Source organism: Thunnus thynnus, chromosome 2, assembly GCF_963924715.1.
Source record: "Thunnus thynnus chromosome 2, fThuThy2.1, whole genome shotgun sequence".
NCBI lineage: Eukaryota > Metazoa > Chordata > Actinopteri > Scombriformes > Scombridae > Thunnus > Thunnus thynnus.
Window position 1 is genome coordinate 22,088,203 of NC_089518.1, and position 12,867 is coordinate 22,101,069.

At 39.2% G+C, this 12,867-nt stretch overlaps 1 protein-coding gene across 4 annotated transcripts in view; it reads left to right on the forward strand.

Moving 5' to 3' along the window:
* The first annotated feature begins 2,537 nt into the window (after window positions 1–2,537).
* clip1a (CAP-GLY domain containing linker protein 1a) overlaps window positions 2,538–12,867 on the forward strand; it is a 29,299-nt gene continuing 18,969 nt past the window's right edge. For 2 of the 4 annotated variants that reach the window (XM_067611025.1, XM_067611041.1), the window contains exons 1-6: window positions 2,538–2,804; window positions 8,139–8,454; window positions 10,662–11,224; window positions 11,740–11,864; window positions 11,967–12,183; window positions 12,297–12,494. In XM_067611025.1, coding sequence (XP_067467126.1) covers window positions 8,364–8,454; window positions 10,662–11,224; window positions 11,740–11,864; window positions 11,967–12,183; window positions 12,297–12,494 — 1,194 coding nt within the window. In that variant the 5' untranslated portion in view covers window positions 2,538–2,804; window positions 8,139–8,363. The remainder of the gene's footprint in view (window positions 2,805–8,138; window positions 8,455–10,661; window positions 11,225–11,739; window positions 11,865–11,966; window positions 12,184–12,296; window positions 12,495–12,867) is intronic. The other 2 variants (XM_067611033.1, XM_067611048.1) reach the window with 2 other exon arrangements.

Consider the following 12,867-nt stretch of genomic DNA (forward strand, 5'->3'; position numbering starts at 1 on the left):
ATATGTTAGCAATATGAGCGCCTAACTATTGAGTATCTATCAGTCATTGCTGGTCATGGCAAGGCTTTTAATACCATAATTGCTTGGTGAGAAGGACTTTTTAATAGGATTACCATAATTTGGGTGCATGATTTCGAAATTGAATGAAATTAAATGAAATTGGTTGACTTAATTGAGAATATTTAGAGCAAAAACATCATATTCTGTTTCAAAGATAATAGAATTTCCCAACATAGTGAATATTATGTCAATCAATCGTGTTTATCGTGTCTCTCATGACTGCTCTGTCCATATTCCCAACTAGTAGTTTATACAGTACACACCAACACTTGCATGAACCGAATACTTGCATTAATACTTGTAAATGACTTTCACAATTGTACATGCATACTCCATACACACACACGCCTTCATACATACTTATGCAAATTACATGAGTACACAAGCACATATGTGTCGCTATGTAGTTCACATAAGAATATATGTGAACTTCTGAGAATGACTTTGTAATGAATTAATTCTTTAACCCTTTGCAAACTCATCTGCTTTTATTCCTCTGGGATTGAAGTTGACCTCGTAGTCATCGGTTTAGGATTTTGAACTCCACTTTTACATTCTGAATGAATTCTCAGAATCATGAGATTTGAGTCAGAAGTCTGACTATTGACTTGGGTTTCAGTTTCCTAAACTTCTATATTTTGTGTCCAAGCAGCCAGAAATCACATATATACTTTCTTGTTTTGTATGACACAAAAAATATCAAAGTCATTTTGTATGACAATATACAGTAAAATAATACAATGTAACAACAATATAGACAAGTATGATAAAACTTTTTAATTTAGTTTCACTTTGTACAAATTGAGGAACTATTTAGATCAGGAAACAGAAGCACAACTTGAAGACTGAAAAAAAATCTTTTTTTACTGTGAAGTGGAAGGAACATATTTTCATCCACACAGAAAAGTCTCTGAGGACTCTGGAAATACCTTCACAACATTGAAAAGTGTTGTCAAGTGATATTCTGGATTTTTACAACATCACTGTTATTATATTTGTGACTCAACATAATCGAATTATCTGTTAATTAATATTGCAACTTTTGAACTCCTACACAGTACAAACCTTTACATTGCCAGCAAAATATGATCATTATTTAACTTCTTTTTTCTCCAAACTTTATTAAGCAAATCACATATTACAAAACAACACACAACTTAAAACCAGAGGACACAGACATGAATAACAGATCAATAGATCAATAATACACACAAGACAAAAGAGCAAAGGGAGCAGCATAAATTAGATACTTTTTAAGATTTTTATATATGAACACACATCTTTCAGAAGTGTAAATAAAAGCACACTTTTCATAGCTTTAACATTTTTGGAAAACTTAATAGAGTCAAAATATCTTTTCAGCTCAATTCTAAAAAAGAGCAGGAGGGTCTTAGACTTACTGAATTTACATTTATGTATGTAAAACTTAGCAAAAAAGAAAATACAGTTTGTTTAATCAATTTGTTTATCTACCTTTTGATAATTAAAAAACATCTTTAAAAGAAAAACAAAATACATTAGAATAAAGTTGAGAACCTCAGACCAGAACAGATGCACACATGTTTTTAGTGCTGGTTGCATCATGTGCAGTGGTGGAAATCGAGTAAGAGTAAGTACATTTACTCAAGTACTGTACTAGGACAATTTTGAGGTACTTGTGCATTACTTGAATATTTCCATTTGATGCTCCTATATATTTCCACTCCACTACATTTCAGAGGTAAATAATGTACTTTCGACTCCACTACATTTATTTGAGCTTTAGTCAAATCTTTTCAGGTGAAGATTTGACACAATGGATAACATAACAAGCTTTTAAAATAAAACATATTGTTAAAGATGAAACCAGTGGTTTCCAACCTTGTTGGCTTGTAGCGTCTTACAAAAAGCAGTGTGTAGTCGGGGTCACATTTCAGATGTCTATGACTTGTTAACAGCTCCACCAAATAGTGATTTTTCCCTGTAAACTTCTCACATGGTTTCATTTCAGTAAATGTTCAAATTATCCAATATTTCACCAAAAATCTAAGTTCAGAGAAAAAATCCACAAACTGAAAACAGATTTGTGTATCAGAACTTTGTTTTTATTTCTTTCCTCTCCCATTAATCATCTCACGACCCCTCAGATTTATCTGCTGACCCTTTGAAGGGGCCCGACCCTTAGGTTGGGAACCATTGGACTAAACTAGTTAACTGTACATAAAGTAGTTGAAACTAGCTCCACCTCCAGCAGCAACAACAGCAACATGTTGTCATATATAGTAATATATCAGTCAAATGGACCAAACCACTACTTTTACTTTAATACTTTAACTACATCAACCTGCTTATACTTATGTACTTTAACTGAAGTCTGATTTTTCATGCAGGACTTTGACTTGTAATGGAGTATTTTCACATTATTGTATTGGTACTTCAGTGAAACATCTAAATACTTCTTCCACCACTGATCATGTGACTCTCGTTTTCTCGCAGGGTGACGCCAACTTGATTACCTACTTGAGACAGTAAAGTTTTTATTGTCTGGAAGTGTTTGGCTCCCCCCAGCAGTCAGGGGGAGTGAAGCATCTCACTGAGCACGTCGTCTTTGGTCGGGCACCGACCGTTGACGTTCCTGTCGGCCGTTGGACAGACAGCCTGCCTACGGCTGAACCGAGCAGCAGTCGTCGTGGTTTCTCTCACTTAGCTCGCTAGCTATATATTCTTTTCCTCAGAAGACGTAGGCTTATCCAGGAATATAACAGGTAAGTGTTAGCTCACGCCGAGGCCATGTATTTCCTTTAAACTCGCTTGCCTGTTTAGTCCCGATAAACCAGGGGAACGAAAGGAGAGGTGAAAGTTGTTCAGGTAACGTAGACGTTAGACGTTAGTTAGTTGAGGTTAGTTGTGCTAGCTAGCCTCCTCTTGGTCCTGACCACCGGCTCGCCATAAAGCTCGGGCCTCACTGCTAACGTTACTTAGCAACTAATCACGTCTATTCTTATCGTGATATGCGGGCTGTGATTAATTTAAGCCGGAGAGGTGACATTACAGTCAACGGACGTCTTATTAAATATTATACGGGAGGGTATTTTTACAGGTGATCTAGCTTATCTGTAACATTTTATTATGCTGACTCTCAACTTGTAGCAGCAGTGTGCCCTGCTGGAGCTCCGGTGACATTGCGGAGACTTTTGGACTTGTGGAATTTGCTTCAACCACTGTGCTTAAGACACTGGTCTATCAGTGAGTTTATTCTGGTGTTTGAACATGTGGATGTACTCTTCATAGACGGGGATATTGTGTCACTAGAGAGGTAGAATTGTCTCGTTAAGGTAAGTTATCTGACATCGTGGTTTTTTTCAGGCTCTAACGTTACTCTTGCCAGATGTGCCACCTCATCGACAGCTCTCAATCCGTTAGCTACTGATGGAGGTGAAGGTGGGGTGACGTTAGGAGGCCATTTCGCTGGACAGACCCCCCACCCAGTATATAACTTAGTTAATTACACGGGCACACAGTCCAATATGTCTGTGAAGCAAGTGTGCAATACTGGAGTCTCTGCATTAAGTCAGTTTAGCGGTGTAAAGGCGTGACCTAGGCTTTTAGTAGCCTTCCTGTGTCAGACAAAAAGCAGTTCCGCGTGTGCGGGCAGATTGACATGACTGAACGTTGATGGGTTGCAGTCTCATGAGCTTCAAAGTCATTACTACTTAAAACATTGACATATGACTATTTTGACATTTCTGCTTGACATTATACTTGTCAATATGGAATTTAAATCCAAGATTTGTGATTGAGTGGCTTGGGTATGCTGGGGAAGCCAGACAATTTTACAGATTGGTCACTTTACATAAATATTTGATCTCTTGTCATACATACCCCCACTGGAGTGGAAACTATTATGCATGACATGAACAAACCAGCAGGTAGATTTACTCTGTGCAAAGACAAATGTCCTAAATGTTCCTGTTGAAGAGGCTCAATTGGTTTCTGGAAAGTCTGGATTTTTACATTGTGGCCTCATTGGAAACATTACTATCCTAACCTTATATTTTACTGGTTCAGGTCTCCGTTATGTCTGGGAAAAATTGGCAGACCAGAGTTTGTGTAGGACAGGGCGGTGTGGAAATATAATGCCTCCAGGTTAATTGTCTGCTTTTAGACAATGAGATTTGTTAACTTCAAAACAGGTTAATCTGTATTCATAGACTCAGAGGACGCAGGATACTTCTGGCTCTTATTCTGTGTTTGTTAGTGTCCTGTTTCTCCACCTTCCTTGGTCAGTGCTAGCAGGGGCCTACGTAATCATCCTGGCAGATGTTTCCTCATAAAGGAAGAACCACGGCTCTCCTTGGCCTTGAGATGACAGAAGCAAGAGGGAAGGAGTGTGGGATAATTAAGTGAATACAAACTTTTGAAGATGTAAAGGTGTTTGTCCTTCTTTTTCCAAGTTGTGAGGTTATTGTGTCAGCCTCACAGATCTCATAAAAATGTCCTTGTGTGAAGCAGAGATTGAGAGGGATTCATCCACAGCTAAAGGCTGCAGATTTAGACCATCAGTCACAGCTGGACTTACTATAAAAACATTCAAAGGAAACCTATTCGTACTTGGTTCAGTATTCTTGATGCCAGCGGCTAATATTAGCCCGCTGTAAGACAATGTGGAATGAAAACGCACCGACTTGTGTAACCAGTGACACCCCACCATCAGTTAACAAGTACTTGAGAGGCTGAAATGGACGGACAGTTTCTGCTGTTACTGCAAAGTCAGCTTACGTCTCAATCATTAGTGGTTTCACACTACTTTAGTCAGCAAGATATACTCTAGACAGTCGGCTACATCTGTCTACAGATTGATAGTGTTTTATTTTACATGAACTTGTTTCCAAGTGCCTTTGATTATGATGTACAGGGAAATCTTCATAGAGAGTTTCCATTGTGTTCATAACCCGTTTGAGCAGAAATATATGTCTTCAGTCACTGCACATGGAAGTTGATTATTCATATGCTGTCATTTGAGAAGTAAGCTAAATCTCAGTTCTGTTTTACACGCTGCCATCTACCCGTTTCAATTTGTTTGTTTACATCAGAAAAAAAATAGAACCAGGCTACAAGGGATACTATTTGGGTGTAGGTGATTACTGGATAAGTTTATTCTAGTTCAAAATTTTACTTAATACAGCAGTAGATTCATTTCCTTACACTTGTGCAAAACATTGGTATTTGGCTTTCTTCCTAGCTACAGATTAGAGTGAGAGTCAGTGGCAAAAGATTAACATGACTGCAGTGGGAAATTCTCCAGACTAAGTGGATCATTTTCAGCTGACTGCATCAGCTCACCGGTCAGAGCTGAAACATCCTCTGTTATTACTCACAAGACAGTCATAGTACAGCTAGGTCATTTTCAGATAATTTTGCCATAACAATGTGCCAATTAATGCTTAATATTTTTTTTTATCATATACCACTTATGGGTCAATTATAAGCCTAAATGTTGATAACATTTGTGAAATTTTTAAAGGTTGTACAAGAAGTTTTACTCTAAAATATTTACATATCACATCACATATGGGCTATTTTTGTGTGAGTTTAAGTACCACCATGCTGGCGTTATCAAAATACTTTCTTGCCCTGAACCTCCCTTGACCTGAGGGCACTAATCAGTGTCATTCAAAGGCACAGTGGGTAAAAACTGGAGCACTGCATTCAAACTAGGTCGCTGCGTGCTGATGGCCACCCTTCATTCTCTCTACTGAGAAATATCTTGGAGTGTGTGTGTGTGAGAGCATGAGAGCATGTCCTCTTGGTTGTTCGGCGAGCTTACATACTCTAGCTCTTAGGCCCTTTCAAAAATGAAAGGTATGTTTTCGTGACGCTGGTGAACATTCTCTATATTAGATTTAAGCCCTGTGTGAGGTCAAGCCTCTTAGCTGACTTCAAACTGACTCAAAACAGTCTGTCGCAGGAGTGAGAAGGAAATGTAAAGTTGTGGCATCGTGTGTTTGTTAATCTAATATTTTACAGGTTTCTCTCATATTAAAGGACATTTAAATTATTTAAGAATCTAATCGAGCCCCTTTTCAGAACATTAAAAACATGTATATTATTTATTTGCCTCAGGATCCTTCAAGTGTTTACCGGTGATTGCCCTAATGAAACCTTTTTTTATAGTACCCAAGCCATTTCATATATTTTATTGATGTGGTCTGTGGCCATAGTTAACAATTACAGTAAGTCACTCTTTGTAGTAAAAGTAAGGTGCTAAAGCAAATTCCAACAACATATTTGATTTACACAAATCATTGACCCTAAATCTGTCCTAAAGATGATAAATAATACAATTCCATAATATTGAAAACCCAAAACAATTATACATATTATTTATTGCTCTGTTAATCACATACTACCAAATGTAAGATTACAATATGACTTCATGATAGAGGCATGATTGTTCACATACACTTTTCAGGCCTTCATTATAATTACACACATAAAATTTCCAGGCCCTCATGATAACGTGTACAGTTAAAGCTGCTGTGCGGGACTTTTGGCCCCCCCCTCTGGCAGTGAGAGTAAAGGGGGGCATCGGGCTGTGAGTTCCTAAGTACAAAGACGTTACTAGGGCGAGAGGAGGACATTTCTCTTAGTTTGATAACATTAAGATAAAGGTTAGGCTTTTCAGTTGCTGCTGTAAAACGGTGGATAAATTGTTTTGAGTGTCACACAACCCCCACAAAATGACTTGTTTCAGAATGCAGAATTTGATCCATTTGGTTTGATTACATTTGGAAAGTCTAGAAGAGCCGCGTGATTATCGACCCAACAGCCCGCCCAACATGAGATTTAAAAACTCTGTATACTGTGAAATACAGAGAGATTTATCTAGCAGTGATAGGCCTAATCAACATTGTGTGAACTCGTTTGGCAAAGGCCTCGAATGTAGCAGATATTAATTTATATGTAAAAGTTCTGCACTGCAGGTTTAAGATAACTGTATGGTATTTGTTGGGTCATGTTGAAAAAGTAGATCACCTTTGCTTTGGATTGTTTGTTTGTAGTTTGCCTACTGTTTGATGGTTGCACAATCAAGCATCAGACTTTGTGTCCTAGACTCTCTATGCACCTGCTCTGCAGACGTTCTGTTTATTTGATGCAACGCTCTATTGAAATAGGCTGAAATAATACAAATCTATCAGTAAACTCTGCCTGAAACTCAAGGTTTTTCAGTATTTTGTCCTCATTTTTGCTCTTGTTTGCTTTAATTAATCAAGGCTGAAGGTGTGTAAAAATGTATCATTATGCCACAGTCAGTCATATTGTCAGCCTACTAACAACAGGAAGACTATCAGGGTTCAAAATTATTAACCTTTTTGTCCACTGGTCAAATGGCTAGTGAATGTTAAAATTTTACCAGCTACTCAATAGATTACCATTGTATTTTTTGGCTAGTGAATGAAGCGAATCTACCATCCACTGCTTCTACCAGTATTTGGCTGGTGGCTGGTGCTAATTTTGCGTCCTGAAGACCGTGTTGAAATAGTACATTCAGCCAATCTGTTTGTGTGGTGAGGTAATCTGCCAAACAGGATAATCTGCTACTGCTGCTGGTGGTCGTGTTTCTACAGTAATCCTGTTTTAGAAAAAGCTTCCAACCAGACTTTCATGATTTTATATGCCAGAATGTCAGATTGAGAGAGACCACGTTTGTAGTGCTGTGTGTGTGTGTGTGTGTGTGTGTGTGTGTGTATGTGTGTGTGTGTGTGTGTGTGTTGTGGTCAAGGTCACAGATGATGATCTCTTCAGAAGTTCATGATGGCAGTAACATAGACTGCATATCGTCTGGCCTTTGACAGGATATTTTTAGGTCTAACTGTGACGTGGTCTGTGCTGAGGAGCTTGTTGTCATAACAGAAACAAAATGTCTCCATTAACACAGCACCCAATACAAAGTCAAAGAGCGTGCCTTGAAGACATATATGTGCTTGCTGTTTTTATTAGTTTACTCAAAGTACTCTAAATTATTGCTGTCAGCAGACTAATGAAGTCAAGTAATGTTGCTTTCTCTTTCTCTTTTTACTTTTACTTTCTCCAAACAGGGTCCTTTTTCGTGAGCTCCACTTTTTTCTCCCTCCTCCCTTTTCCTGGTTTTTGTTTTTTGTTTTTGTTTGTTTTTATTTATTTTCTTTGTTAAATTGATTTTGGTGCGGAGAGAACAACTTCGCCATCACAGAGCTGCAACCAGTTGTTTTGATGGTCTGGGGTCAGTCTGCACCCACTGACGGACATAAGCCTTGTGGGTCTAACAGAACACAGGAGGAAACATGAGCTCAGCCAAGGGCAGCGGGATCAAAGTGCCCAGCAAGATAGCCAGGCCTCCTGGGACAGGAGCACCCAAGACCAACCCCGGCACAGGTAAGAATCTCTTCATGTCCATGTTCTTCAACTTGCAATGAATAGCAGCAGTGTTTCCCCTCCAGTGGTCTGGAGCCAGGGCTTGTTGTTGGGTTGATACTTCCGGGGCTATGACCAAGTTGCTTCTGCTTTTATTTCTTTTGCCATCCCAATGGGGCTTGTGAATGTGACATTATGCAAATGTCAGATCTTTCATACTTGTGGCAGACCTGTTTTACATTATGCTTGGTAAAATTGCCTTTGTATTTACAACTGATGTGAGAGCATACTCCTTGCATCCTTGCAAACAGTGAGAATGAGAACCTCTTGTTTTAGTAATGTCAAGCTAAAATTGTGACCACTGACATGAAAAAGTCATGTCTAATACAAATTAAACACAAACCAAGGTTAATTGACTTGGCTTTTGGCATTTCAGACCCTTGTGACTTATGCAGTCATCTGAGACAGAAACTGCAAGACAGATTACTACAACTATATTGTGTGATTAGATATATCTCTATTTAAGCCAGATGTTATTTATATTTTAGAATGGTGATCTGTGAATTTATCAATATGAGGATTATAGCACAATACAATTATATGCAAACATGATAAACAGTAATATTGAATGGTCACTGAACCTTAGGGAGAAGTCATAACTGTGCTACTTTAATTTAGCCTTGCTAGGGGCAAACATGATGCTGTAGACCATGTGAAACACTGTCTACACCCACCCATTTGTAATTCATACTGTCCTCTGGTAAATTGATTATTAAATGAATCCATTTCAGGAAATAACCATCCTCAAAATTTGACAGTTTCAGTTTATAGTAGTGTCAGATGTTTCTCAAAGAAGGCAAGAAAAACTCTGTACAGAACAGCTGTTTGTATTAGTAAGTTAAGGTTTGTTGTAAATGGCTCACAGTCTCATATTGAAGTGACTCTTGTGCAATAACACTGGGAACGGCATTAGAGAGATCTATGCATCACAGATTTTGCGCCAGTATCTTGACTACATGAATGGGGATAGTGTTAAAGACAGCTTTTCATTTAGCCTGGATTTTTTATAGCAGCACTAGTATTGTCACTGCAGACCCTGATAGTTTAAAGTCATGTTTTAATGTCAGTGTCATTCTTGACCTTGGGAACACATAACTGATAAAATATTCTGAACTCAAGGTTAAATAAATCTTGAATTTAGAATATTTAATTATTATTAATTATTTCACAGTTTTATTACTGATAGACATTTAAAGTTATATGTAACTATTCTGCGTTAAAAATGACTAAAAACAACTAGACCTGTGTTATATGTTTTGTTGAGTTGTGTACTTACATTATCCCAAATGTTTCCTACAATTTTGAAACGCAGAAAAATCCGTAATTTTAATCAAGATAACAGTCTGTTTCATTTGGTTGCCTGTCAATGGCATCATACTCCTATACCAAAGAGTATACGCGCACAAGATGCATGCATCAACGTTGTGGTTGTCCGCCACAATGGCGTCTATCAAAGATTATACACATACAAGATGATACGTTGATGTTGTCTGTCATCATAAATTGACTTTTATTCAGTTTTAAGCCACATTTTTATGATAAACTTTTTAGATCTTGGTTGTTTTTTAACTATATCTTTTAACGAAATGAAGGATTTTAGTCATTGGACGCCTGGATCTTAAGTTGTCAGAGAAATAAGCTGAGCAAACGTTAGCAGCAGCTTGGCTCACAGTCCCTCCCAGACGTCCTTTGTCTGCCAAACAGCATCAGAGAAACACTGATTTATTTATTTTTTTTAAACGTGAAACTGCCTTATTCAGTGTTTTTATCTTTTTTAATCACTGAGTCAGTTTTTTCTGGAGAGGAGGAGACCTTTGCGGATAATTCGGCTCCTGGTAAAAACCTCCTGAACAATGAACACAGGAGTAATCCTAACCCGGAGAAGCTGGTAGTTTAACAATGAAGACAACACCGCCCATGATCCCACGCGACTTCACAACATCATCAAACTCCGTCTTTTGTTATTGTTTTGATTAAGAGACCCCTAGCGGCAGAAATTACATATTGTGCGTTTAAACATGAAAGATTAAACTTGCATTGTATAATCTATCATAGATTTGAATCACACAGTATTTCAATGTTTTGCACAACATTTGTCCTCCTGATACAAGTCAGTTACCTCAATGGATTTTTAAGTCCTGTTCTCTTTCACTTTCCTTATTTTTCAGCAGGAGCTAAAGTTGCTGCAGCCGACAAATCAGCTGCAAGTGCCAGCGGAGGAGACGCCCAGAATGCTGGGGAGGACTTCCAGGTTGGTGAGCGAGTATGGGTGAACGGGAATAAGCCAGGCTACATACAGTTTTTGGGAGAGACACAGTTTGCCCCAGGACAGTGGGCCGGCATTGTTCTAGATGAGCCTATTGGGAAGAATGACGGTTCAGTGGCAGGGGTGCGCTACTTCCAGTGTGAAGCCCTGCGAGGAATATTTACCCGCCCATCCAAGTTGTCTCGCACAGAGGGGGAGGCTAATGGAACTCAGACGGCACCGCCATCCCGTGCCGCTTCACCCACTCCCTCAGTTAGTAGCGTGGCCTCCCATACTCCCGCCAAAAAATCAACATTACCCTCAACTACCACATCAGCCAAGAAGACCTCGTCCACTACACCAGCTACACCAGCTACGCCATCTTCCAACCTAGCACGCACAAACAGTGAATCTGTGTCCAACCTCTCAGAGACCGGATCAGTCAAAAAAGGGGAAAGGGAACTGAAGATGGGTGACCGTGTACTGGTAAGCTTTATGTTATATTATCTCAGAAAAAAACTTTCTTCCCAGGATATTTCAGCAAAGTGACAGTGACACATAATCTGGCCTTTGCTACTTGGGTGACAAAATTAGTGTCAGCGTGAGGCACATTACTCACTGAATCACCTTCCTTCCTACTGACAAATTCCCTTTTTTTCTCCCTTTCTTTAACCAGGAGGGTGTTTAACACATTTTGTAATGAGGAAGTGTCACTCACTATTGGGCTTCAGAGGAAATGTGCTCACCACTACCAAATTTAGTACAATGTAAGCTTTGCAGCTGTTCGTTTAAATAATTGAAAGAAAAAAAAAAACATGTTCAGTTTCACATGGTGACAGTTTGGCCTCATTCTCTTTGCAGCTGGCACATGTTTGTTTCTGTCGCTTTGATGGAATTATCTCACTAAGGGTTTATTACCACGCAAAGCTGATTACTCTTTAAGGCCTCTTTTTCTGTTAAGGGATTTGAATGCTGGCTAATGTTTAGTACTTTCTTCTCAGGTCGGTGGTACAAAGGCAGGAGTGGTACGTTTCCTCGGGGAAACAGATTTTGCCAAAGGCGAGTGGTGTGGTGTGGAACTGGATGAGCCCTTAGGAAAGAATGATGGGGCAGTGGCAGGCACAAGGTACAAACATTGCTGGATCTGTGAATCACTAAGAGAAAGGTGTTCAACTTGTCAGCCACTTGACTACCAGTAGCATAATTGTATTCAATTATCTGTCCCCAGATATTTTCAGTGTCAACCCAAGTATGGCTTATTTGCTCCAGTGCACAAAGTCACACGCATTGGCTTCCCGTCCACCACGCCGGCCAAAGCAAAGACAACGGTTCGGAAAGTAGTGGCAACACCATCAGGGCTGAAGCGAAGCCCCAGTGCCTCCTCCATCAGTACCATGAGCTCTGTGGCCTCCTCTGTCAGCGCCAAGCCTAGCCGCACAGGCCTGGTGAGATATGAACACACTCTGTGACAGTTTCCCTAGACAGGGCTGTGTGTAGTCGTCTGTCAGTCTTTTAATGTGACCTTTACTGACCATATCTCTCCTCTGTCTCTACATAGCTAACAGAGACATCATCACGGTATAATCGTAAGATTTCAGGCACCACAGCCCTGCAGGAAGCACTGAAGGAGAAGCAACAGCATATTGAGCAGCTTATGGCCGAGAGGGACATGGAGAGAGCTGAGGTTGCCAAGGCCACTAGCCATGCTGGAGAGATGCAGCAAGAAATTACCCTGCTCAGGGATGACCAGGAGCAGGTCAGTTCACCCACTGGTTGATTAATATCACATTGCATGAACCTCCTGTTGATCATAAAGTGTTGGTTGACTTAATCATTTCTCAGTGTAATTTGCAATGTTTACATTTAGTTAACTAGAATCATTTACATTGAATGAGAACGAGATCATTTGATCTCACTAGTCAGGCTTAAATAATCAATGATATTAGTATTTGCATGTTTATACATATGTCACAGAAAAATAACACTAGAGCTGATCTTATGATTACTGAGGAGAAAATTTGATTCTGACAACTATAGATAATAACACCCCCACGCCTTTTTATTTATATTACTAATTGAAGTATAACCTCATCTTTTCTGCTTGGTTGCATGTTTATTCTCTTTTGATG